Source organism: Nesoenas mayeri, assembly GCF_963082525.1.
Source record: "Nesoenas mayeri genome assembly, chromosome: 8".
Classification (NCBI taxonomy): domain Eukaryota; kingdom Metazoa; phylum Chordata; class Aves; order Columbiformes; family Columbidae; genus Nesoenas; species Nesoenas mayeri.
In genome coordinates, this window is record NC_137554.1 from 16,253,260 (window position 1) to 16,281,066 (window position 27,807).

Consider the following 27,807-nt stretch of genomic DNA (forward strand, 5'->3'; position numbering starts at 1 on the left):
CCGGGCGGCGCCGCGGGCAGGAGCTGAGCTGGGAGCAACCAGCGCTCCGAGCCGGCCCGGCCGTGCCGCCCTCGCTGCGGGGATGGGAGCGGAGCGGGGCGGCCGGCGCGGAGCGGAGCTGCCGCGCGGCGCTGAGCGGACGGGGGGGCGGCCCCCGGGGAATCCCCGGCCCATGGCCTTCATCATGATGAAGAAGAAGAAGTTCAAGTTCCGCGTGGAGCTGGAGCTGGACGAGCTCTCCTCCGTGCCCTTCGTCAACGGCATCCTCTTCTGCAAGGTGCGGCTGCTGGACGGGGGCAGCTTCAGCGGGGAGTCCTCCCGGTAGGTGTTACCGAAGCTCGCAAGGCGAGCGGCTGAGGGGCGGCAGTCCCAGCCGAGCCGCGGCCGCCCCTTTCCGACGGGCTCCCCTCAGTCTGCACGCCGGGGAGCCGCGTCCCCTCGGGAGCCCGGGCGGCCGCCTCTGCAGCCCCCTCTGCCCGCTCCTCCCGCACGGGGCAAGGCCGGTGGGGGGAGCGGCCGCGCCGCGACTCCGCGCACCAGAGGCAGCCCCGGGGCTCCTGGCGGCTTCGGTCCGCAGCTGGGGCAGCGGGAAGGGGAGCGGGCGCTCACAGCTCCGGGGACACGGCAGCTTGGCAGCAGGCAGGCTGCCTGGTTGCTCGTCCCGTCCGCACCACCAGCACCAGCAGAACAGATGTGCGCCTGCAGGTTCCTCGTCTGCGTGGCTGCTCGCTGCTTGAAGTCGTAACACTTTAAAATACGGGAAATGCATCTGTGAGTGGAGGGGGGTTGTCCTAAAGAAACCGGTCGCTTGTGCCATAACGTCCTGAGCTGTAAAGCTGATTGTGTGGTAACAGGAGGGGAAGAAATTTCTTGCCGCTAACTTTAAGTTCGGAGCTGTCCTCTGTCAACGTGAGCTGTGCGACCTTGGTCTTTTATTCTATTGGCCACTGGATCTCTGTATTTCGTTCTGTGGATATTTACACAAAGAGTTAACATAAATAGCTTGATGAAAAGTTCCTCTCATTTCGTGTAGGTATTCGGGTCATACATGTTACTTTGTTCATGCTTAATTCTGCAGTGCAAGTGCGGCAGTAAACAGATGTCTTTTTATCTTTTTTTTTTTTTCTTCTTATTTTGTCCCTCAGCAGTAGAGCTGTCCTATGCTGTGACAGTGGCTTTCTGATCTGCTGGTGGTGATTGGTAAACACGGTGCAAGTGGGTTAATTTTTTCCAGGTGCCAGGCAGAGGCAGAACCTTGTCAATAGGAGGGTTGTGCTGTGGCTTCAGGTCTGGGGAGGAGGAAACTACCTTTCCCACTACGCTTGTTCACGTTGTATAGGTTATAATATTACTTTAATGTTATTACGAAAAGGATTTACTGAAAAATGTCTTGTAGAATGCTGGAAGCAGACAGAAATCAGTAACAAATCCATGAATATTAAGTTATTTTCTTATTAACATACTGCTGTTACAGAGCTTGCTTAATTATCTGCTTTTGCGTCTGCAAATAGAATTTATCAAGGCCAATAACAAGCATAAAAATGGAACTTTGGCCTAAAACATCCTCATTTGCCCATTCTGTTATACTAGCATGTATAACTGAAGACTATTTTTTATTCTGTACAGGGTGTTCAACTCATCACTTTCCTGTCCACATTTCATGTCTCTTCAATGCTTTACTTGTGACCAACTTCTTCAGGAGTCATAAATGATGATAATCATGATTTTAGGCACTAATGTGCCATTACTGTCCTAATGCAGCCCTTACTGCCTTGAAGTCACTTTCACAGGCTGACAGGTCATAGTATCTCTATTTTAAATGAGTTCTTTCAGCTGAGATGATGTTTTGGTACCTTAGTGTGATCTTAGCCTTTTTTTGCCTTGCCTGTTTACAAAACTAAAAATAAAAGCTTGAAAGCATACATGCATATCTTTATGAATGTGAACAGTGTATTAGAGTGAAATATGACTGACAGGAGGTAGTATGTGTATGTAGGGAGTGTCAGCAGAAGTGTGATGATGTAAAAAATTGTGTTGAAGTATTGTGCTGGAGTCAAAGAGGCTTTGAAATTCTTCTGCTTTCTTTTCTGGAGGGTATGGCTTAAAAATAAGAAGAGCGGTAAAACATATGCTGGTATGTCAGAGTCCTTGTGACTGTAACTGAGTCCATTCCTGCTGGACTGAGAAGTGTTGAGATATGCTGGTAGGAAGGTAAAGAATTCCTCTGCAGCGATCCTTCAGTGCCAATTTAGGGAGTGCCTTTGCTCTTGGCTTAAGAATTAACAGATGGATTTTTCACAGTGGTGATTCAGCAAAGGTCTGAATAAATAAGGATGAAATTAAGCTAACACTAGAGTGGCAGGATTTGAAAACTCATCAGTTGCGAACTTGTTTTTAATGGCCATCATCTTCTAGTTGCAGGCATTTATTAGTTTCAGTGTGAGCTGGCAGTCTTATCCTTAAAGTAGTGATCTTTTTAGTGTTATTGAAGAAGACTGAAGAATTCCATTGTGTTTCAGAAGGTAATGTACAAACTCATTTCAGATAATGTATAATACATGGAGATACATAAATAGCAACCATATTAATTTTTTTTTTTACACATTACTATGGGTTTTTTGGTTTGTATGTAGTTTTTTAAAACTCCAGTCCCTGAACTTGTATTTGAAACTTCCCTATGTGTATTTGTGAATACTTACTTTAAGAAAAAAAATCTGTATATTATAATGCTAAATGCTTAATTACCTGACAAAATATTCAGCTTTTTAAAGTAGTCTCATACTGTCAAAGGACACTGAGCAGCCAGGTAGTAGCAGCATTTAAACCTGTGGAGAATGTTTGAGTGTGTGTGCAAGAACATGACCCTGGAATTCTAGGGAGAATTCCAGGGGTTATAAGCTTTGACTCTACAACATGGGAAACCTTCAAATAAGTTGCAGAAGGGGGCAAGGTTTTGTTTGGGTATTTTAGTAAACTGCCAACCAGCAATACAGTGTAATTCCTGCCCTCCCCTTTTTGAAATTGCTTTCTATATGACTTCTGGATCTCTACAACAGTATTTTTAGGTTTTGTAACAAAGGGTGGATTTTCAGCAAATGGACTGTGGATGCATGCAAAGTTATGCTAACAAACCTCATTTTCTTTTATAAAACTTTCTAGCTTGAGCCTGGCTTCCTATGTGGAAAGGCATCTTGCTACAGTTCTAATTTCCCTGGGTCACTGGCACTAGATATCTCTCTCTGAAACTGGATACACTAGAACAGGATATTTGTGCAGATTCCAGGATACTATGTATCTATACACTGCCTGGTCATAAAATACTGTGCATATAATGTCTATTGTACCGTGAAAGGACAGAAGATTATTCTAGGGCAGAAATTACATCTATTAATATATTGAACAGAAAAATATTATTCTAAGTTATAGACTTGACTAAATACCAAGCATATTTATACAAAGCTACTCTAATTCAGACATAAAGCCACTGAAAGTACAGGCTGTCTGCAACTGCCCTCGTTCTAGCAGGCTGAAGAAATAATTGATGGGCCCCAAGAGCAGATAACTGCTCACAGGCTGAGTTGTTGCTCAACCAGCAGCAAAAGAACATATGGGATATGAGGAAATCAAATAAATTTTGGAAAATATCTTATTTCTTGAGGGTGTACTTTCAACACTGGACCATATAGGTTTATGTTAGAGTAGCTGTAAGCCTGGTAGTTACATTTTTAGCCCAATTTCCACTCATGCTCAAGGGAAGGACTTACTGGTTGTTGTGTTCTTATGACTGCAGTCTTCAGTTTCGTCATATCCTCTGCCTTTGAGATCTGATTTCTGACACTTCAGGCTGCTGATGTTTCTCTTCTTTCACAAAACAACGTTCAAAACTAAGAAGCTGACTGTCATCAGTATCTGTGTGATCAGACAGAATAGAAGCAGCTGAGAACTACAACTATTTCATCAAAACATTTTATTCCCCAACAGATACCAGGGAAGCTTTTTTTTAAGGTACAGGATGCTCTGAGTCCTGAGAGGCAGTCTTAGAGCTCTGACATGACTAGCATGAATATATTCTTATTTCTGAGGGATACAGGCTAGAGTATGGAATTGTCTTCTGTAGAAATTGATTTCTTATCATTCAGATAAGCACTTCTTACTTCTAGTTATGCTTGGCTACCTTCTTCTTGGCTGCCTAAAACTGCATTTATTTTTTGTGACTCCAGCAACTACATTTTCTGCCTGACCAAACTCTTCTAATTGCTTTTAAACCATTGTTTTGTGTTGCTGCTATTGCATTTGAAAGGGAAAATTTCTTTTGACAGTAACACAGCTTAACCAGCTTTCTGTTTTTGAACAAAAGCACTTGTTAGAAAAAACATACCTGTCACATGGAAGTACTGTTCCTATCACTCTCATCTTCCTGTGTGATGTATGAATCCTGTTGAGTCTTCAGAGCTGGCAATGGATGATGCCACTTCTAATAGTTTTTCAGCTGTAATCAAATTAGCAGTTGGATAAACTGAAACAAAGTTGTAAGATGCTGTGAGGAAAATTGGTAGAGAGATAAAAATCCTGGCTTGCAATTTTGTAGCTGTGCTTTTCAGCACTTAGTGGTTTCTCAGTTGTGAGGGTGTTGGTCAAGCATCTTACACGCCTTGTCCTCTGTAAAGACGAAGATGTAAGCAGGAAAAGTTCTCAACACAAATTATAACTTTTAAAATGTAGCTTCTTTGTACCTCTTCAGTCTTTCATTAATAGTAACAATAAAATGTATGTAGTCAACAGTTTCAGAAAATAGGTTTGAGGAAGGTAACATGATGTACAAGGACTAGACAAGAAACAAAATGTTTATACAGACTGCATTTTTGCATGTGATGTAGCTGGTTATTACAGGTACAACAAGGGCTCGTTCTTGTGAGGCTTTTGTTACTGTAACTGTAAGTACTGGTAAGAGATACAGCAACAGCTAGCTTTTCAGGAAATTGTTCCTGAAAAGAGATGCATGACAGGCATCTGTCAAAGAAGAGGGTGTGGAAGGAGGGAAAAGCTTTTATGCTTGATGTGTCTGGCTTGTGCAGAAGAAAAGGCACTTTAGTTTAAAAGAGCTGGTGGTGATGTTCTTGTATTGTTTTCCCTTTGACCCCAGCACAGTACGTGGAGCATAGTATTTTGCTGCCATAAACTTGTTACTTGCAAGCAGCATAGCACCTGATTCCCTTCATATTTTAAAGACTACTTCTGTTAACGGAATAATGTAGAGTGGAGGGGAGCGCTAGAGATCACATAGTCCAAGTTCCTGCTCAAAGCAAGACTAACTTAAATCAGGAAACTCAGAGCTTTGTCCTGTCAACTTAAAAAATCTGTAAGAACAGGGATTCCATTCTTTGTAGAAAACCTGCCCCTCTGCTTCATCACTTTTATTGTGAACTCTTTTCCCCCTTATTTTATTGGAATTTCTCCTGTTACTGCCTCTTTTCAATTCTCTGTTCCCCATTAAGAAACATCTGGCTCCATTTTCTCTCTAACTCAATAGAGATGGCTGAAGGTGACAATTACATCTTCCTTCATCTCTTCTTCAGATTGTAAAAATGCCATGTTCCAAACTTCTCCCACATCAGGTGCTTCATCCTCCTCATCTTTGACTCCAGACCCTCATATCACATCCCCTGGACTTGCTTTGGTTTATCAGTGTCTTTCTTCTACTGTGAGGCCCCCAAAACCAGATGCAATGCTGCAAATAGAGTATCACGAATGTTCAACAGAGGGGAAAAATCACTTCCTTTGAACTGCTGGCTATACTCTTGCTACTGCAGTTTGCCCTTCATGGTGCTGATTCCCTTTTCGGTCTCTGCATTTGCCTGTAACCAGCAGTTTTTCGTAAGTAATGGTATTCCAAAGCATCTGTTTCAATGTGATGATTTTTATAGGAAATACTTGACATGAAATGTTGCTAGTTCAAGATGTAACCTGTTTATTATAAGTAAAAACATGTGCAATAGAAAATGACTGCTCTATTGAAGTTTTGCGTGTACTAACAGCAAAATAAGTGGGGAGTTGTACACTGTAAACAAGTGGAGCTCTTCCTGCAGGAGCCAGCTGTTTGCTGGTCTGCTTAGTGCTGAAATTTGTGAAATATTTGAGCTCTGTTTGTCAACGCCTGGTTTTGTTCATTTTTTTTTGCAATGCTTAGGAAAAAAGTTTTGTTGGAGAGCATATCTCTTATATAACTCAGGCACAGAGAAAACACAGAATATTAAAGTAAACTGTATTTCTTCCTGAATATAAGAAATAAATGGAAGCTTCACATAAGTTTACTACTACAGTTTGAACTTTGGAGTTGATGCTCTGATCTCTAACTTCAAGAGATGCACCTTTCTACATGAAGACTAAATTTAGCATTCTGGTTATCAAATAACAATTTAAGGTATAGCTTGGTATTTGAAAAGTTATATTGAATGTTTTTTGCTCTTTTGTAGCTCAATGTTCTTTAAAGATAATGATGTTGGAATTGCTGCATGTATGGGCAGCATGTATGTTATGTGTATTAAATGCATAGAATACATTTGAATGAAACTGGTACTGGTGCTAGGTCTTTTATTTGCTTTAAAATACCTGTGCTAATTTCGTATTTGTCTATGTGTTTGGTTTTACTTCCATCATCAACTCAGCAGTAAAGATTTCTGATTTAATTTAAAAGTGAAGGATCTCTTTGTTCTGTGATCTTGTTTAAATTTTTGATTGTGCATACAGTAGAGATATTAAAAGAAAAGGCATGAGTAAACCATATTGTTTGACATTTCAGCTGTGTGAATCTAAACCAAACAAGAAGACAACACTTCTGTGTAGCAAGATTAGTTTCATTCTGAGGATCCTAACACTTCACAAATAGCAACCTATTTAGCAGATCCTGGGAGAGTGAATAGCAGTGCATAATGTTTTGCTTGAAAGTGGACTGATAAGATGGGAGCTCAGTTGCTCCGGGAGCGTGCTGCATCGGTACCTGTAGCTTTCACTCAATGGTGAGACTGCACAAATGTGAAATAAAGTAGATTTTTGGTGAGAGGGGTGCAAGAGGGTGTTCTCTTGCATGTCAAACTATTGTGTTCCCTGGTATAAATGAGAACTCTATATCCAACACCACCTTCCTAATCCTGAAGATAGCCTAGGAAAGGTCAAATCTTGCTGTAAAGTACCTGAATCACTGAGGGCACTGAAAGTGTGGTTGATAAACTGATAGATTATAGGCTAATGCCTTAATTCCTGTCTCTTGGGTGGGATCACGGCATTTGGCATTCTTTGTTAGGTGCTCTGGTGTTCTGCGGAAGAAAGACGTTTGGTTTTTTTTTTTATATATATAAATATATCTAAGAATGGGATATTGTTCCCATTTTAAAATACTATTTTCTATGCTAAAAGTAACTGTGTTATTTCAATCTACTAAATGCTGTATTTGTGTAAGAAGTACAGAGCTAACTGTACTGAGTTTATTCAGCCAAGGGCTGATCAAAGGAAGCTGTTAGAGTAGGTGAGAAGTTCATGTGCACACCCAGAAACGAGTACAGAAAAAACACAGAGGAGGGTGGGGGAGATAAAATAAGATCCTGCCCCAGCTACTCCAAGGCCTGTCCCAGGAGCCACTGGCCCATCAAAGGCCCATTTATACAGGTCCAGGGACATAGAGGCAGATGGGGAAATGAAATTATGGACTTGGTAGAGGGGAGACCCTGTCTGGGCCTCTGCCAGGGCTGTCCCAGGGGAGCCTCAGCCCCATTGTCCAGGCAGAAAACCCATTGTGTTGTGCTAACACCAAAGCACCTTTGGGACTGAGGGGAGTTGCTGCATAGCGCTGTGAGACACATGATGGGATGCAGGGGAAGCAGCTTATTATGGAATGTTAGGAGAGGAACTAAAGGAAGAACAACTTAGGTCATTTGGGGAGGAGCAAATGTGGGGAAAATAGAGAGGTAAGGTGACCAATGGGGCAGTTAGGTGAGAATAGCTTGCTGGTTTGTATATTTGTCTGGCCATGCCCTGTTTCTAATCAGCGCAGTCTGTCTCTTCATCTCAAAGTACCTTCTAACTCCTTCCTGGGTGAAGGGCTCTCTGTTCAGTGTGTATGGGGTGTGGGGGGCGCTGAGTGCCAGCAGCTGGAGTCAAGACTCTGCATCAGAGGGCCCAGGTGCCTGTGGCCAGCAACAGGAGAGACCTGAGTGAATGGACTTAAGTGCCAGCCACAGGAGTGGTACTGTGGGTCACAGGGGCCCATGTGTTCATTGTGTCAGCAACTGAAGTGAGTGAGAGTCTTGGTGGCAGCAGCTGGCCTGGGATGGTGGGACAGATCACCTGTGCTACACGTATATGGGTCTTGCTAGCAAACCCTGTCCTGTTGCACCAGAGCAGAGAGCGGGCTGAAGCTGCTGGTGCTGTCTCTGCGGGTGCTCTCTGCATTTGTGACCTGTGTGTGGGTACTTACCAGGAGCACATACATCTTCACCCTCACAATGGGCTGGATCTGGGGAGTGGAGCTGCAGCAGCCTTAATTCTCTTGCATTGTCTCATCAACATGATATATTTTCCCCTGAAAAAAGCAAGAAAAACTTGGCCAATACTGGAAAAGCTGCAGTTGCTCAGAGAGAATTCTTCTAAAGTCATTTTATTCACTGTATTTTGGATTTTAAGAAACTGGCCTCAATAGTTCTTAGAAGTCCAAAGCAACTCTCCCATCAAACTACCAGTTCTAAAAAACAATTTTAACAATAATATTCTCATTTACTTCATGGAGTGAAGTAGCTATTTTTTTCAAGGTATTTATAGTGTGTAGGCAACTCATGTTCTGTACAAAAGCTGTAAGATGTCTAAGCAAACACTCCTTTCCTTAACATAAAGAAGCATACTGACCCAATTGATTCCAATGGTATTGCTAGAAGTAGCTTCATGTGAAAGTAGTCTGACATAAAGACTGAATGGCATCTTAAAACAAACGCTTCCAATTTTTGTTTCTTTGACCAAGGAGTCTAAAATAATTGCAGTGGAAAAAGATTCTTTAACATAATCACCCCCGTATGGCTAAATGTTATACTTGGCTGTCTAGAATAATTCAGACAAAAACCTGAAGAAACATTTTCCTAACTAATGAAACACAGTATTTTGGTAAATGCCCACAAAGCGTTTCAGCTTCTTTATTTCTAAGCCTCTCTTGTTAAAGCTTTTCTATTTGGTGAGAAGGGATTTTTCACATTACATTTAAGGTCCTTAAAAGTGATTTATTTTTGTGTTTGTGGCTATTTGCTGAAACAAGTCATTAGTCATATCTTTTATTCATGTGGAAATGAACAACCAATCTGTTGATCAAGAAAGAGCCCATCACTTTTTAACAAATTGGGATGAAAAATTGGTTGGATTAGGATTTATTTCTTTTGTGTTGGTTTTTGTGTTTTCTCTTTCGTGGAAGAGAAAAAACAAGACTTTTCATCATTCTAAACTGCAATTATGTACAGCACATAAAATGCATACAGAAAAAGACTTGTCTACAGCTGAATTCTTGCATTTGAAATTTAGTCCATGTGAAATTGTTTCTCTAGAGAAACAACACTTATTTGTTAAACTGCTAGTAACTTAACCTATGCTTTGGAAGCAATTATCTCAAAATATCTATCTATTCAATTTATTCGTAGTTAGGTCTTACAGGATTAGTGAAGTTACACCAAAGCATGACGACTTAGTATGTATTTGAATGCGTCTTAGTAACTAAGATGTATTTTGATTCATAAAACAACTGGTTTTGCTTTGCATGTGGTAAAGTGACTGTGAGGCTCAGAGGAAGCTGACTCATAACGGAAAGCTTTCTCCAGCCTGCCCTGTAGCGTCGGCCCAATTGCCAAGAAGTTATCTGGGTTCATTTCCATAGTAACCAATCAATAAAACTGTTTATTTTCTAAAGGCCTGGCACTTGAATTAAGACTCTTAAAATATTAGATATTATCCTCAATTAAAAGTTAAGTGTTCTGATTATTTGACTTTTTTTCTGCATGAGAGGAATAACTTGCTGGTGCTTTTCTTCACACAAAAATTACCTTCATGAAAATGGGATAATTTTTTTCTTTGTATAATAGAATTAGAAGAACTGTTCCAGGCGTCAAGGGGGTCTGGTTGGGGTCTTTTTGCACATTGTGTATGAATGTTCCAAATATATTGATTTTTTTAAAACAGTTTGACAATATGCCAGTGAAAGAAACTAACAATAGTTTTTTGAGTTCCTTATGAGGAGGAAGGGGTATTCCTGGTTTTACCTGATTTTATTTTTACGATAATTAGAGCATCAGTATGTGTAACTGAGGCACTCTTACTGTAACTTTTAATTTCTTGTTTGTAAGAGAACTTAAAAACCCGATTGTCCTATTCAATGTCTATTAAATTACCTGCCTGAATAAATCCTGACCTGTGTTATGAGTGGACTGAGTCTTCCAAAAATGTAGTGGTTTTGTGCTGTCTTCCTTATTTGAACAATTATATACCTATAGTAGTATTTGTATGTTGAAATAAATTCACAATGCTTAAAGGTTTTAAGGACACTTACATTCCCCAAGCAGATGTTACTTATACCTATCTTGTACTTACAAAAAAAAATACTACATTTAATGTTCACTAAATTATATTTTACTATAATGTTAGTGATCTCTGGAATACTATATAACTGTACAATGAAAGCGGCTTTGACTGTAGCTTGCTGTAGAGGTGGAAAGCTGTTCTGAAAAGCAGAAACATAACCTGAACCATTATACTGAGTTGCACAAAGATTTCGGTACATGATTTTGACCTTATGAGTTTATAGAAACATCTAGAAAATCAAAGGCATTATTTGTAGGAAAAAGTGTTATTAATAACTGGAAATATGACACATGTAAAAACACTACAAGAACTTGCTGAAATGATGAATAGGAGAAGTGATTCTGTTACTGGTCGTCCCAATGGTATCCTGGGTGATAAGTGACATGTATAAGCGTGATGACAACTGTCCTAATTGTGTGGTGAGCAGATGCTATGGGAAGGGATTTTCTGAGTTTTATGGATGACAAGTGACCACTTTCAGTCTTGTAGCATTATCTTATAGCCTTATAACAAATAGCAGAAAATCTATATTGCTTCTACTTTCCAAAAGGACGCTTGAGACTGGATTGTTTTGCAGATATTTTTGGATGCATAGTTATGTGCAAATGCTTCCTGTGGATTCATGGCCATAGCTGATATGCCTTGATCTGAGTCTAAAGATAGAGCTTAAGGCAAAGAATTGTTAAGAGTTCTTGCTCTTTCAAACTTAATAAAGGTTTGTACAATTGCATGCATTTTAGTATTGATACATATTTCTGGTAAGATTTAATTTCAGTAACTGTTTCTAGTAAAAGAGAGAGCTGGCTACAACAATCACTTTGTTTAGGTGACAGCATTTTTAATTATCCTCTTAATGTAGAAGTTTTTTAATTATAATGTTATGTTCAAGTCTATTGTCTTTAAGTATCAACGCAGGCCAGTTGCTCCTGGTGCTCCCAAGAGGACATTAGCATTGTTTCCTAAGAGCTTTTAGCATTCTCAGTCTATCCTGACAGAACTGTTGACAGAAGGCTCAGAGTACTACAGTGTATTTAATGACTTAAGATAGTGACAAAATAGCCCTTCTCTATTTGAAAAAAAATCTGTAGCTAGTAAAACTGATGTGGTGGTGTTTTTAAGAGAAAAGAGGACCTGCTATTCTTTCATTTTTAGGATAAACTCCAAAGGTTACTTAGAAAAAAAAAAAACAACTGAAACCCAATTCATTTCTAAGTTACTGGACCACTGTGATCTGCAGAAAAAAGAGCATTCTCAGAAGTTACATTATCTTTAAGTGCAGCATATGAAACCTACAAATATGCAGGCCCCAGATATCCATAAACTGGATAGCTGTGTTCTGCTCAATAGTGGACATCTAGTCAACTATTTTCTTTGCATGAGAGTTGAGCAACTATCACATAAGTGCTACAATAGATGTTCCCAAGCCTTCTACATATGACAAATGATAGCAGTTATCAAATATCCCTTTAAGGTTGTATTTCACTTGATGTCTTCTTTCTTAAGCCTGTTTCCAGTAGAAGATGCAGTTATTAGTAATTCACCTTTTTTGAATTCAGGTTCTATTTTGGATTTAAATAACTCATATACTGGCAGTTTTGGATATTTTTTTTCCAAAGCACAGGGAAGTTTACAATGTAAAACATAACCGGTGGGTAGCCAGTGGTGTACAGAGGCTGTTCCTTTTAGGTCACATGCTTGAATATGACTCAGCGTTGTATCATCAGAATCCGTTAGTCTGCGATCATTAAACTGACTCATTTCAGGCAGGCTAGTTGATTCCTACCTTAGCAAGTCTCGGTGCCAGTGAGCACTGTAGCTTGCAGTCTGACCAGCACAGCAAAAAGAGCTTTTGTGGGAGCCTTGGGATTCATCATTTCTCCATAGGTGATGAACTCTGACTCCAACTTCTGTGGAACCATAGAATTCTACCTCTGTTATAGATGTCAGACTGGATCTTCACTAATAAGCTGCTGCAAGAAGTTAATAAAAAAACATGGGAATGTATGTATTAGAAAAAAAATGGAAGAGAAAGAAAAGGACAACATTAATATGTGAAGACTGCACTTGAAGCATTAGAGTGGCAGAAAAAATTAGCACAGTTTCTCCACAGTTCCAAGTTAAGAAACGTGAGACTAGAAAAAAGCTTTTGATCATTGAGGAGGTTCCCTCAGAATCACAGTCCTTATGTTGCCTGTTATTGACAAACTAGCTACCCTTGTCTTTAATCACAGAATGTCAGGGATTAGAAAGGACCTCAAAAGATCATCTAGTCCAATCCCCCTGCCGGAGCAGGAACACCCAGATGAGGCTACTCTGGAATGTGTCCAGGCGGGTTTTGAATGTCTCCAGAGTAGGAGACTCCACAACTCCCCTGGGCAGCCTGTTCCAGTGCTCTGTTACCCACACTGAGAATAAATTTCTTCTCATATTTAAGTGGAACCTCTTGCGTTCCAGTTTGAACCCATTATACCTTCTCTTACCACTGGTGGTCACCGAGAAGAGCCTGGCTCCATCCTCGTGACACTCACCCTTTGTATATTTATAAATGTTAATGAGGTCAGTAAGATCTTAATTACAGTAAGATTTTTTTGCTCCTACCTCTCTTACTTGAAGGCTGCTCTAAAAATGTGCTCTGTGGTTTGAGATCTTGTAATTTTCACTTTTAAATCATTACGCCTTATTTTGGTTCTAATCACTTGTCATTTGACTTAAAGTTATTTGGTCTCTAAAGTGTTTGAATCACTAGTGTATTTTTATCATATGTAATCTTTTCTTCTAAGATACCGGAGTTTTCTATTTGTCCTTCCTGTACCTGTTCATTTTTGAGTCTTTTTCAACCAGAGTTACCCAAATAGAATGTGTTCTGTTTGAGCCTTATATAATGACATTAATATAGCTGAAAGCATCCTACATTTTGCTTTTTTTCTCAGCTGCATCAGCCTGTCAGGTTGTAACCCTCCTGTGATGAACAAACCCATTCAGATATGTCATCTTCTTTTGCTCTCAAATGGCAAGCTCCCAGCAAGTAGCTGAAATTCTTGTTTGCCCCAAATGCATTATTTTAGATCTGGTTATTGTACATCACCTCCTTTGTACTTTCCTGGGCCTCAAATCTATCTGCTTGTATGATGCTCCCTTTCTCTGTATTGAAAAACTGCTTCTCAGAGATGGAATCTTGAGCACATTCCAAAGCTCAGCAGCTTGGAAGGCAGTGCCTGCCTGGGAGCTAATGTTCAGGAAGACTTCACGCTCCTGAGGCAAACTGGAGAATCACACGGCTATTGAATCTTTCTGTAGGTCTAATATTGTGTTCAATGTTTGAAACAAGTTATTGGTCTTGCCACGCAAAGAGAAGAATGAAAAAGAGTTATTCAGGCCTTGGATCAGGTTTTGCATGAAGGTTTGCACTCTACAAACACTGGTTCTGCTGTTTGTATCTTGAGCTTCCCTATTGTATCTTATGGTCCTGATGTATATGCAACTGATACCAAGCATGCTCTCTGTTTGCAGGGAGGTCGTACAGGCAAACTGTGTCCGCTGGAAGAAAAAGTTCGTATTTATGTGTAAAATCAGTGCCAGTGCCACAACAGGGATTCTGGATCCTTGTGTTTGCAGAGTGTCTGTACGGAAGGTAAGTAGCTCTTTTCCTTTCTCTCTGTTTTCCCTGCTCTTTCTTTACCTGTTTTGGTTTAATTTTTAAATGTCTGATAAATTTCATACACCAAATTTTAGCTGCAATCATGTCAGATATTCTATTCAAAATTTCATAGTAATCTTCTTAATTACCTCTAATTCATGGGGTTTTATGTTCTTATTAAAAAGTACACTTATTCCAGCAGGACGACAAAGTAATCACTCAGTCTTTGTAAAGTCACCCCGACAGATACTTCTAGCAAGCAGTAGTAAACTTCGAAGCCTTGAACTGTGCTAAGTACCAGAATTTTGTGTACAGCACTTGCTGCTTTTGGGGCAAGACTCTGCAAGAGCCAAATGCTGGTTGGCATGGGGCACTCACCCTTCCTCACCCTGCTAAGATGACGGTCTTCTGCTGGCCTGCACTGATGGCAGTATTAATACCAGCTTCTAAATGACAACAGTACAGCCTAGCAAATGTGTCTTGAGCTATTTTAAAACAAATATTAGTATTTGCTCTTCTAAATAAAAACAAAAAAAACAAATCAAACAAAAAATCCCCAGTCAGTATCTTTAAGGGCTAATGACATGTCTTTTTTCTTTTTCTCTAGGAGTTAAAAGGGGGAAAGGCATATGCAAAGGTAAATTGAGGTGTATCTAATTTTGCATACAAATTGGCTTTTCTTTCTTGACATTTAATGCCTTTTTAAAGTAATTCCAGAATAGTACTCTAATATCCATTATTTCATTATGCGCATTATAGTGACACAGTGGTTTGGAACTCTTGATTAGTGTGTTTAGTGGGGATAATATTACACCACCAGAATGTGTTCTTCTCTTTCAATTTAGTATGTTGAAAGGGTTGATAAAAGTAAACCCTCCTCTGTGTGTTTAATTGTAAAAATAAAGAAAATACTCCTTGTTCCTTTATCTCTTGAGACTTAAATTTTTAACTGAAAACAGAGCTATGCTGAATTTGACGCTCAAAAGTTTGTTTTCTGCTTTTTGCCTTGGGCCACTCCCTGCAATGGGCATCCTCCTGTCCATATTTGTGAGAAACTGCTGTTGAATGGCACTCAACACTCTACATTTAGCAAGTACCTTCATTGAGTAATATGCTTACTACTAACTTGGTTATTTTCTCTTAACAGTTGGGATTTGCAGATCTAAATCTAGCGGAGTTTGCTGGATCGGGAAATACCACTCGTCGCTGCTTACTGGAAGGTTATGATACCAAAAATACAAGACAGGATAACTCCATTCTCAAAGTAATTTCTCACTTTTATCATACTTAATACCACTTGTTCTCTGCTTTATTAATTTATTAAGCACTTCATGAAATTTAAAACATATTTGCTGAACCTCTTTCTAGAAGGAACACTATTTAAAGTGAAAACATCAGCACTGTTTAGTGAGGATCATTAAAATCCATTCAGTCAAAACCAGAACTTCTGTTATTCTTTGCAATGGAGCTGGCTAGCTGTAGAAGAAAAGCTTTCAAAAGGCATTGCTATTCTAACAGGGATAGAAAAATGGGATGGGGAAACACAACAAAGTCGTTAACACATTCATATAAATGTAGCAATTACATGTTTAAGACTCGACAACTTCCTGTGCAGTTTTTCTAAGAGTGTATCTCTTAATTGGTTTATTTCTCATAAGCCAGCTTCAACACCTCTATGACTCCCAGAACTTGCCCTTTTCTATTTAATAGTAATCAATGTAACAATTGGTGAGTGTTGCTGAAGTAACTCACTCTGCTGTTGTATTTCATTAGTCCAGGGAGTTTAAAAAATTGAATAAACTGCATTAACCTGAAAATAACTACATACAGAATGTTACAAGTAAATTAAAAAAAAAATTCTTTTCCTACCACAACACTAGGATTAATTTCTCAAACCATTGAGAATACCATTAAGCATGCACTAGACAGTCATAGACTTTTTCCAGAAAACTTCTAATCGATGGCTTTGACCCAGCTAACGAGCCTTCTCAACGCATTGTTGTCCTATGCCATTATTTATCTTTTGTGGTTTTACTCTTTCTGATGTTAGTACAACCAGTTCTTGTATGCTAGCAGTTTGTTAAACACACTCAGCAAAGAACATATTTCAGCACCCACTGTTTTAAACAATATTCTGTTTGCTCATTAACCTTTTGGATTTCCTGTCTATTTTTCCCCTGAAGCTATCTTAACTATTAATGACTCAAAGATTCTTCTTGATCTGAGTATCTTTTTCAGAATCTTGTACATGCAAGTGTTATTTCAAATGCTATTTTGTTTTGATTGCATGTGTACTAAGAATTTTTTTTTTTGCATAAGTGTGTTTATTTGCATATGTAATTATGCCATTTTATTTTACTTAAACGTAAGATTTGTGGCAGGTATAACTTAGTAACATGGCTATGTATCACAGACCAATTCCATTTTTTTCTCTTACGGAGGGTTTTGTTTTCTTAATCTGTAGGTTTTGATCAACATGCAGCTAATGTCTGGCGACCCATGCTTTAAAATGTAAGTTTATAAAATACCTGTGTAAGATAGTGTTTTGGTCACACATTCTTTGTTCAGAATTATACTTCTAATTTGCATTTATAAATCAGTCCAATCTGGCAAAAACTTAAAGAAAAAAAAAAAAGGCACAAAAAAATGAGATGATAGCTGAATAACGGCTAACACAGTAAAAATACCAGTATAAGTATTAGAGGTCTCCTTGCTGGTTAAATAGTATATTTTCAAGCAAAGAATACTAGCCTGTACACCTGTAATTAAAACAAATAAACAAACAAACAAACAAACCCCAACAATCAAAACAACCTCACCAAACTCCCCTAAAACTCTACTACCACTTAAGAGAAACTGTTCCTGCAGCAAGCTTATATAAATATGGGGTGATCTGACTAATGCTTGTGTTTGGGAAAATGTGCTGTTACACCTTTTATGTACAAGTCCCAAATGATTGTAAAATATTTATTTAAAAAAAACCCCAGACGTTTGATATGACTTAGTACAAGAGAAAGCACTTACAGATATTTAATTAGCAAAGTCATTATGCAACTTAGTAAAAGATGCAAGAGGTAACATCTGGAAGAATACACCGCTATATTTTCAGGATCCTTTGATCTCATTGCCCTTAATTCATAGTTAAGGAAATGTCACAGTTTTGCTAGATCATGTTAGCTTCCATAACTAACCACAGCACAGAAAGATCACACATGCTAGGGAAAAACCTAGTCATGAGTAAGATGACATTGTTGCTGTCTTTCTAGACTAATAAGACACTTTGGTATGAGGCACCCCAGTTGAACTGGAACAGTGCAATTGGCAAGCTTCCTAATTCCAGAGACCAGCACTACCTTCCTAACCATGACTTAATTATCCTGATCAGTAGGAAGTGAAGAACTCTTACATATCATTTGTATTACAAAAGAGATTTTATAAAAACCTAAACATTCATTTTAAGGAGAGGCTTAGAGATATGTATAGAATCTGCTTCCATGAATGCAGTGTGGAATATTCCTCAGTGCTTGCCAAGACTCTTAATGCCACTGCTTTTCTACAATTTAGAATGCTGTTAGACCGGGTTGTTCAAAATATATGTACTTTTCCGTTTAATGTTAATGTTTTGTAATTCTACGTGACAATAGGTGGTAATTTTGTCTAGATCAGGTTTAAACTAACTTAGTTGTATTTTACTTTCACAAGATGTTTGTGGTATGGGTTGATGAAATACTTCCTTCAAAATACACTTGAGCCCTTAAGTTCTGGTTTAACTCAAATTTTTCTTCAGTTTACTTCCTTGACCACATTGTTATAATTAAACTAGTAGGAGACAGAATCAAAATGAGAGGATATATTTTTCTTCCCAGCAAATGCATTTAAGCTGTGGAACTCCTTGCTACTACACATTGTGAATACTAAAAGCTCAAGAAAGAATTAAGACACAGTCCTGAATAAGAAAAAAATTGACGGCTATTAGGTCTAAAACATCCTATGAGGCTCAAGATATAACTAAGGTACAGATGAGGAAGTGTTGGAAGAATATTTGGGAGATACATTACTAGGTGTGCCATATTCTCTTAGCACCTCTTTGCTGCTGACAGAAACAGGATGCCAGGCTAGAGAGGCCTTTGCTCTGAGACAGCATACTTGTTCTCATGTCAGCCTTTTCAAAAACAATCGAAGGCAGAGTTCCAAGTATTGCACATAACTTTAAAAGAAAAAAAAATGAGTTTAAGGAAAACAATCCGGAAAAAATTGCTAGCTTCACCTTTGTTATGTCAATCTCGACTTTTTGTGTAACTTTTACTTCAGTATGGATTAGGGGTTTTCTTCAACATACTCTCATAAACTGAATTTAAACTCATAATTTATCAGATTAATGTAGACAATCAATGTCCCTCTGAATAATCCAATTAAAAGGGCTAATAATCCTATACAGGCTTAATCTGTAGCAGTGATCAGATATTAAGTCTTTCTTAAGTGAAAAAGATTGTGTTTAAAATGCAACGAGCCTGCAGCTTCAAGAAAAGCAGCATGATCTCCTAACTCAGTCTGAGGTGCAAGTTACTTCATGTAACTCACAATTTGTAGGTTTTATTAGGACAATGGAGAACTGTTTTCTGTAGCAACTAGAGACTTTGTGCATTGCTGCTGTGGCTGTATCCTTACCTTACCTTACTGAGGAGATCTGAGAATGTTGCCTGCACCAGTCTAGCTCAGGTGATTCACTGCAGGAACTCTTCAATGTCCCCTTGCACCACTAAAGGTCCTTTCTCATGTCTTCTTCTAACCTTCAATAAGAAGAATAGAACACTGTGAAATCTCATCTTGTGCATACTGAACAAACTGTAAGAGGGTATTATCTGAATTTGTGTGACTGGCCAAAGCTCTTCTGTATCCCTAGTTATTTAGCACTTTTTGAGTCAGACCTATTAACAAATACTTCACTGATACTGATAAACAATTTATCAATTATTAGTTTTAAAACAATGTATTTCTGGTCTCTACTGGCTGGTACCAAAGTAGTTGAAATTAGTACCTAAATAGTATGCTAGGTCCCTAGGAAAAAATCTCCAACTGAAATTATTCAGACTTGGCATTTTCTTCCAAACTGATGATATAACAATTTCCTGGAACATTAACCTTCAATGCAAACAGAACAAACATTTATCTAATCCAGATGTTCTTTATAGAAGGAAAAATAAACCTTAAACAATTTCACAATCAGAAAACAGCTACATATCTTACAGAGAAGCCTAGAAGGCTTGATGTTTGATCTGGAGTTACAGCCCCGAAAGCATTCAGCTTTTGCTTTTGAAAGTATGTTAGGCAATTAAGTCACACAAGCATTATATTTCCAGAAGTGCTTTTACTGTTTCTCTCTTTACTTTCAAATGTAACATCAGAGGGGAAATGCTACTGTAGACAGAGGCAGCAACTAAGTTACTGAATATGTCAAATCTAAAAATGTCAACAAATATCCATTTGTATGCAGACCAACAGTCTCTTCCCAAAGTCACAAACAACCAAGCATTATAAAAACCTGTAGGTAACATCTTGAAATGTATTTTAGCTGTATTTGCTTGCAAAAGAAGATTACTTCCACTTTGTCATCTTATTAGTTCTTTTGAACTAGCAAAGCACAAACTTAGATGTTTATTCATTTTAACAAAATATCATTTTGGGTCTTGGTATAAACTGAAACAAGCATTTAAGCTTTATCAAAAGCTTTTAAAATATTGAACCAAATCTAAATTATGTATACATGATGGTTTTTTTAATTTGTAGAAGGTAGAATTTAGAGGGGAATAGATGGAGATGGTAACACAGGCCCCTCTGTTAGGAGTGAGAGGGTTATCAGCCCAGAACCTCCTCACATATTTTAATGGAGATGAAACAGCCAGAAGCACATCACAGTGCACAAGCCAAGTTGGCCAACTGTTGTTGTCTGCGTTTGGGATTTTTTAACTTACCATCTTGCCACGTGTTCCATGAAGTACTGTACTATATACATCCTTAGCATGTAAATTATTTTGTGATTCATATACTTAAATAAAATAATTAAGACCTTCAAAATAAACACATATCACTCCCCCAATCATCAAAAAAGGAAGAGCCTTTTCAAGGATCCCTAGAAGCCTGAAGACTGAGCAGGTGGATTCTGTAAAATGTCCTGAAGCTCAATAGCAAAATAGCAAAAGGTTGGGGTTGGGCAGGAGGGAGGCTTGTGTTGTTTGTTTGGGTTTGTTTGTTTTAACAGTGTGCTAGGCCATATGTTTTCAGAAAAAAAAAGTTGCAAGCCTATTAACTTGAAGCACAGTATGAATTATGCTAGCCTGCTTGAAAAGTCTGTGTTGATCAATGTGGAGGGATTACAGCAAAAACACAGCAAATCTTAACCACCTTCTTCTTGCAGGCCGCCTTCTACGGCAATGTCGATTGCAATTCCTGGGGAATCAGAGTCTTTGCATGAAGACAGGAAAGGCGGAGAAAACTTAAAAGTGGTACATTTGGGCATAGCAGGTATAAGATAATGCTCTTAGTTTCTCACTTCTTTTATAACTGGCTTCATAGCTTCAAGATGTACAAATACTTCAAGTCTTTGACACACAAAGAAGCCTTTGGTTATGTGTGGAGACACACTCCCCCAGGTAACATCAATGGAGTCACTCTTTTTTACTTTTGTAAACAGTCTGTTTAATGGAAAGAAAGAACAGAAATCAGACTGATACCCTGCCTTATTTTTAACATCTAAAATATTTCCTTTTCTGTGTGACACATTTCTGGATTTGCTTTGGATTTGTGTTTCGAGTGAACATTTAATTTGGCCTTTCATTTTCAACTTATGAATCACAGGGATATGCATAGCTGCGTAAATTTTGAGTGGTGAAAGTCTGAAATATTGTTTAAAATGTAAGTAGTTACTCTGAAATTCAGAGTATTAGAAAAAAAATACTATTAAAACATTTTATTACAGGTTGGAATTTGGGGTGGTTTTTGTTGTTTGGTTTGTTGTTTGTTTGGTTTTTTTTAACAAGTTTCAGGCTCTTACACAGCTTATTAATTTTTCACCCTAAACACAGTTTAACTTGTCTTAACCACAGTTACTTTTTCAGCCCCCCCAAAAAAATAGATCTAGCAGACCATTCTACTCTGGTACTATGGACAACATACTGATGATTATTTTACTTTTTAAGGAACCCATACTTGTTAACATACACGGTATTTTTGGCGCACTTGAATCTTCAAAGGGTTTGTAGAAAACCAGTGTCAAGTCCCTAAGCCCTCTGGGAAATCTGACATTTGAGTCTAATCAAGATTACAGGTAAAGTAATAACAAAACTGGCTTTAGCAGCAGTATCTGGCTTGCATGTGTTGCAGATGTCTCAAAGAGTGCCTCAGTCCCAGACAACCTTGGTGCATGTGGACATTCCAGAACATCAAGCTATGCAAGTCAGCAGTCAAAATTGTCAGGTAGCTGTTAACAATTTTGTTATTAATTGTTTGGATTTATTTACTTTCACAGTTTTAGACTGTAGAAAGAAGTATACTTGCTAAAAAAAAAGTTTGAAGTTGAAAGCTTTTATCCTAGGAGTTTCAAGCGTGGGGAGGGTAACATTGTTTTCCCCTTAAAAGCACAATAAATTATCTGTTCAGATGTGAGATAGCTTTTTCCCTTAGGTCCTTCCAATTAACTTATCTGAATGAGATTTTACCTCTCCCATGTGTAAAAACAAGTAACTTAGAAACGGAGGCTTAGATCTAACAGCTGAAGGGGAACTAATGACACCAAGTCATTATATTTGTTAGAAAGCAAGAGTTGTTTAGAACAAAAAGAAAACAGCATGTGCTGGAACCTAAAACCCAAAGTTCCCTAGCTGGTAAATGCATATACATTCATCAGGGTTTTGAAGTTTCTTTATAAGAAGACAAACACAAATTCCACTTTCAGGATGGTAAAATACAATGACTTTGGCTGTCAATAAGATACCTAACATAGCTCTCCTGCACTCTCCCAACAGGATATAGCACATGTCACTCCCGGTCATCCAGTTTGTCTGAGCTTTGCCACAGGAGAAACCCCTCAGTGGGCAGCACCTCCACAGGAATTGGGAGTATTCTAGAGCCATGTGAAGAGGCTGAGCCAAAAGTAACTGAAGCTACTATTGATACATCTGTTAAAGATGCACCATCAGAAAAGCTCTGCCGGTACACTTAACTTTGAAAGCCTTACCTAGCAGAACTACAACATAATTTACTATATTGCTTCTAAGAGCTATAAACATATTTATTTTTGCAGACATCCTGTAAAGCAAGACTCTGTGGAGTCACAGCTGAAGAGGGTTGATGCTACCAGAGTTGATGCTGATGATATAGTTGAAAAAATACTCCAGAGTCAAGACTTCAGTTTAGACTCAAGTGCAGAAGGTATGGAGATAAACAAAGCAGTTTAGGGAAAACTGATGCATGTCGCAGGCCTTAGGAAAATCCACCCTTTTCATAACTCCTGTTGCTTGTAATCATAAGGACTGTACATATGGATCCCTACATTTTCTGCTTCATCCTGTCTCTCAGAAGTTGAAAAGACTCTTACTTGACTCTGGTAACTTTCCCACAGAATGATTTTAAGCCTGAAAAGGGCAGGGGAAAAATCTCTGAGGAAGGTAGTTCCTCCAGCCTATGCCATGTGAAGTTTTGTTCTTCATTAGTTAAAAACGTTTGCATCTGAAAGTATCAGTTACAAAACCTGGATATTTAAAATGACTTAGTTTTAGCTAGGGCATTATTAAAGGAAAATAACATATGTTAATTCCCTTCCTTTTTAGAAGAAGGTTTAAGATTATTTGTGGGACCTGGTGGAAGCACTTCTTTTGGAAGCCATCATTTACCTAACAGGTACGTAGCCTGAACAACAAACAATCCATAAACAAAAATGCATCTTATACAGCAATTATTCTGTACGTACATTCTTGATCTTTATATCTTTCTATTCTGTATCATTTAAAGGCACCAAAAGACCTAGATTGTAATATTTTAAAACAAAATGTGTAGGTTAGTTCCAAAATAAAACTGATGTGTCAGCCATAGGAATTATAACTTTCAGAAAGTCTCAGTTCCAGAGTTTTCAGATATGAGCAGTGTTTCAGTGGGGACACAGGAAACAGGCACCAGTTTGAAGTCTTAGCTCTACAAATTTACCAGGTTACTCTCTGGAGCTGGAAGAAAGTGTTTTACACATCCACCTTTACAGTATCAAACTTTTATGTCTTCCTGCTAACAAACCTAATTTTCCTTCAGTTTGGCACACAGCTCCTTCTGTTTCCATATGCTACACTATTCCTGTTTCAATGGCTTGTTCATCTTTCAAATCCTGTAGTCCTAAACTCTCTCCTTTGATAATCTCCTTCAGATTATCTTCTTGTAGCTGCTTTAGAAACAGGGAGATTTTTTTTTTCTTCTCTAAACCCTCTTCAAATACTCCGTTCTGTGACTTGACCTGAATGTATTAGTCTTCTCAGCTGAAAAAACACTAAAAACAAGTAATATGCTCTAATACTATAATTCTGCCCTCCAGAGTAACTCTTAAGATTTTTCTTTATCACACAAAATTAACCTGGCATCAGTATTTCAGCAAGTACTTCTGGAATTAGGTATAAAGGCAGCTGATAATATGCTGAAGGTTATAGAACAAATAAGTTTTACAAAGCAAGCAATACTGGTGGTTAAAAGATAATTAATTGGCTTACTTGCAAACTGGGTACACTAATTTCTATCTAGGATAACATGTATGGTTACAGAGCACACCACAGTAGTCTATAGAGATCTGTCCTAATTCAGTTGCCAGAACAGTCCAAGCAGAATTTTATACTAAGGCAGAGCTCTGCCCTATTAATTTTTGACATAGTACTGCAATTTGCCATGTGACACAACCCACTATGCTCTGTCATGTGGAGGATAAGACAGTTTTATAACTGCATTTACAATTCAGTGTGAACAAAACACTGAAAGATGGTTTTCTTGTATCTTAATGTAAGAAGACATACTATTTTAAGAGACATTTGCCTCTTTATGCATAAATGTATATAAAAAGTATTAGCTGTATATGATATGGTTTGGGTGGGAGGGGTACCCAAAAATAATGTTTAAGGAACTATAGAGAAGTCCAACAGTAACTTCTTTTTCAGTAACATTATTTAGCATTCTTCATTTTGACTGTAGTATAACACAAAATGCTTTAATGCATTAAACTGTCGGTAATTCAGTGGCATGGTAATCATGCATATTTTCTACACTTCACATTTAGCTGTTCTGCTATGAGCTATTGTGTTTTTTTGAGGCAGTAGTTGGGGTTTTTTTAATGAGTAAACTTGCTGATCTGTGATGCTTGCTGTTTAGGTTACAGTTAAGTTGAACTAACTTCTTTCAAACATTCTTTCAGAGCAGGATCTGGAGCATATGAACAGGTAGTGATAAAACGCTAGACTGGAATGACAAGATGACAGCATGGAGCTCTGGCGTTGATACTTCTGGTTTTGTTTGCTCTGTTGCAAGAGTTGTGAAAGGCAAAATGAACTCAATGTGATTTTTTTTTTAAAGTAATGGAATGCCTCTTGCTCTTAGAGCTTCACCTTCTGTGGTATGACAGCAATGTTTAGCTATGTATACCTTGTGCGAGCTCTTGGGCTGCTTTTGTAAGCTCTACTTCCTGTTAGTGGAATTACTTGCTTTTTAAGTAATTGCTCTTCTGGAAGCGTGATTAACTGAGGGCCACTTCAGTATTTTATACAGGTGATCACTTGTGGTGATGAACCTGAAGAAATGAATTACTCAATTTGATCCTCCCTGCCATTTTAGTCTTAGAGAAGCTAATTACTTCTGCTAAGTCAAAATTAACATCAAGTTAAAATTAAGGCCTTCACAAAACAGCTCAGCTATGTTTTAACATAAAAACTTGTCTTAAGAGCACTAAGCATAACTTAATTGTAATCATGAAAAGCAGAGGTGAACTTCACATGTATTAAAAACCAACAAACAAACCCCACTAAATAGATCTAAACCAGCCAGTAATCAGTTGTGTTGATGGTAAATGAAGTCTAGAGGCTTAAATGCATCAAATGTGACATCTTTTTTCAGGCAAGTGACAAAAGAAGTGGGATCACACATCAAAATACTAAAGCACGATAGTGTATCATCAAGAAAGCCAACTTGATTGTTTTATCTGGAGTCCAAAAGCTGCTTCCACAAAAACTAAGTTCAATAATGCATGAACCTTTTGATTCAATGGGATGGTACTGTTTACAAACCTAGTCAGTAGTTTACTGCCACTTACAACTTTCTATTGTGGCTTAATCCTTCACAGTTATGGAGTGCTTTGCTTGTTTTTTGAACTTGCCTTGCGGGACTGGGGAGGTACAGGGAGATTTAACTTTTTGCTAAGCAACTTAAGCTTTAAAACTAGGTAAACATCTATACTATTATTAATATAACTTATTAAGAGAAGCACTTTATTGTAGATATAATCTGTGCTCTGAAAAATTCTTACTGTGCAGTAGATTTGTGGAACGCTTCTTCCTTCACTATCTGCCCACTCTTATATTAAGGTCAATGTGCTGTATTTAGATTTGCACAAACAGTGATGTGCCTGACAGGCAAGAAGAATGAAAGATCCCTTAACATTTTCATCGATTCTTTTTTTAAAGGGATGTGTTAGGTGACACAGTTCTAATTCCGGCTTGGCTCTGCTGTATTTAATTGTAAACTAAAATGACCTTGATTTGGTTATGATTAGTTGTATTGTTCATCAGTAAGTCTTGGATTAAAGAAAAACAAATACTGTGGCTATTTTTGAAAGCTCTCAATGCTTCAAATTCTGCTTAGAGTGATGTTTGACATCCTTTTATTGAAGTAGAAGTAGGCTGCATTTAACAGGTTAAATTAGGAAAAGCGGGATTTGTTTTCCATAAATCTATAGTAGAGTTATTAAACTGATTTTTATTTGTGTTTTTTTAAGGAAATTTAAGATTTTAAAACTTGACTGCTGTTACTGACTATGATTAATATGAGCTATTTCTCAGTTATGTTACTCAAACACTTTTATTTCCTACTGTTAGTTATAATCTCTTTGAAGTATTTTAATGGTTAAATAATTGACACAAAGATTATATTTTAGTTACTGTCAATAGAAGTGTGGTATTATCCATTTCTGTCCTCCACAGGAATTTAAACAGAAACTACATAACTGCTAGTATACCACAGCATGATAGTTTCCTTCCCTGTTTTATAACTAATTTGTACCAAAAAAATCCTACAGCAAGCCAAAAGATGCATGAAATATTAATAAATTAAGTTGTTTTCAGTACTCCTTAACACGGCTACACTTGTTGACAAATCTATTAAAACCAGTTCACTTAGGTTTACTAGGAAAAACAGCCACAGTTTGAGGAAAACAGACTTAAAAAAACCCCACATTTTACAGCTACTTATGTAATTCTTAAGGGAATTTCCACAGTCCAGATGTGTATTCAGTGTTAGGAGACACAGCTGACTGCCGTAGATTGGAGATCCTGTTTACTAAAAACCAATTATTTTATTGCCTGAGAAGATATTTTAACTAGGAGGGAAGTTTACATGGAAACAAAGCTTTTAATAAAACGGTATTCTAGTAATTTATTGTTCTCACTTTGAGTTACTACTCTTAAGTGATTCTCTAATTATGCATATTTTAAGTGGAACATAACCTTCATATTTAGATGTAGCATTTTATTTTTGTAAACTGTGTTATAAGAATACTGGAGACTCTCATATAGTAAACTGTTTGAGATGTGTTGGTTTGGGTTTTTTTGACTGTATTTAAATGCAAATGTCTCAGACATTCAATAAACTCATGTCTTCAGCTTGGAGTATGTTGCTGCAGTTTTTAATGCAGAAATTACAAACTTTACTGGAAGTTTGTGTCCATTTCAGTTTCTCTGCTGCTCTTCAGACTTTATCTCTCCAGCTTATTAAATTTCATCACTGGTCCATAAAGTATTTAATGGCACCACTACTAGTGCATAGTTTTTTATCTGTCTCCTGGAGAGGAAAACTAATACGTCAGTCTTATACAAATGAAAATGAATTTTAAAGTATGAGGCATATTGGTAGGTTAATTTTTAAGCAGGCTCCACAACTAGCAGTAAATGGGGAAAGTGAAGGCACTGTGCATAGTGCCTTCTCACCTTGCAAATGACAAAATTACCACTACTTAAACTTTTCATACAGTTTGTATAACTTTGCATATTACCTTCTTATTTTTATAATGAAACTACTTGTGGTATGTATTTAATTTCTCATCAGTACATTCAAAATAACCAAGCTTTTTGGTACTGTAGTAAGTATCTGTTCTTACATAAAAACAACTAGATTGGTGAAAATTGCAACTAATTATAGTACAAACTATTTGGCACTCAGATCAATTAACTGTATAGTAAGGAATAAGTATCTGTACTATGTACCAGTCTCAGCTGTATTTCAAATCAAATAGGAAGAAAATTTTTCCAAATATTCACTAGAGTATCCTAGAATTT

General features: G+C 37.8%; 1 protein-coding gene across 3 annotated transcripts; it reads left to right on the plus strand.

Annotated features, from left to right (window-relative positions):
* On the plus strand, positions 1-27,141 carry EEIG2 (EEIG family member 2). Of its 3 annotated transcripts, none has more exons than XM_080348781.1 (11): positions 1-321; positions 14,116-14,236; positions 14,850-14,879; positions 15,390-15,506; positions 16,707-16,753; positions 20,658-20,764; positions 21,623-21,715; positions 22,264-22,450; positions 22,542-22,669; positions 23,068-23,137; positions 24,681-27,141. In XM_080348781.1, exons 1-11 carry the CDS (start codon positions 83-85, stop codon positions 24,721-24,723), a joined length of 1,182 nt encoding a protein of 393 aa, XP_080204907.1. In that variant the 5' UTR covers positions 1-82; the 3' UTR covers positions 24,724-27,141. The 3 variants fall into 3 exon arrangements, with proteins under 3 accessions (XP_080204907.1, XP_080204909.1, XP_080204908.1); XM_080348783.1 differs by having other exon boundaries at positions 24,686-27,141; XM_080348782.1 differs by having other exon boundaries at positions 23,071-23,137.
* Positions 27,142-27,807: the final 666 nt, after the last annotated feature.

Bases quoted from the DNA above. Each gene is read 5' to 3' on its own strand.
- EEIG2 (XM_080348781.1), top strand. From the start codon at position 83: ATGGGAGCGGAGCGGGGCGGCCGGCGCGGAGCGGAGCTGCCGCGCGGC. The intron at 322-14,115 runs GTAGGTGTTACC...CTCTGTTTGCAG, and splicing joins TTCAGCGGGGAGTCCTCCCG to GGAGGTCGTACAGGCAAACT. The intron at 14,880-15,389 runs GTAAATTGAGGT...TTCTCTTAACAG, and splicing joins GGGGAAAGGCATATGCAAAG to TTGGGATTTGCAGATCTAAA.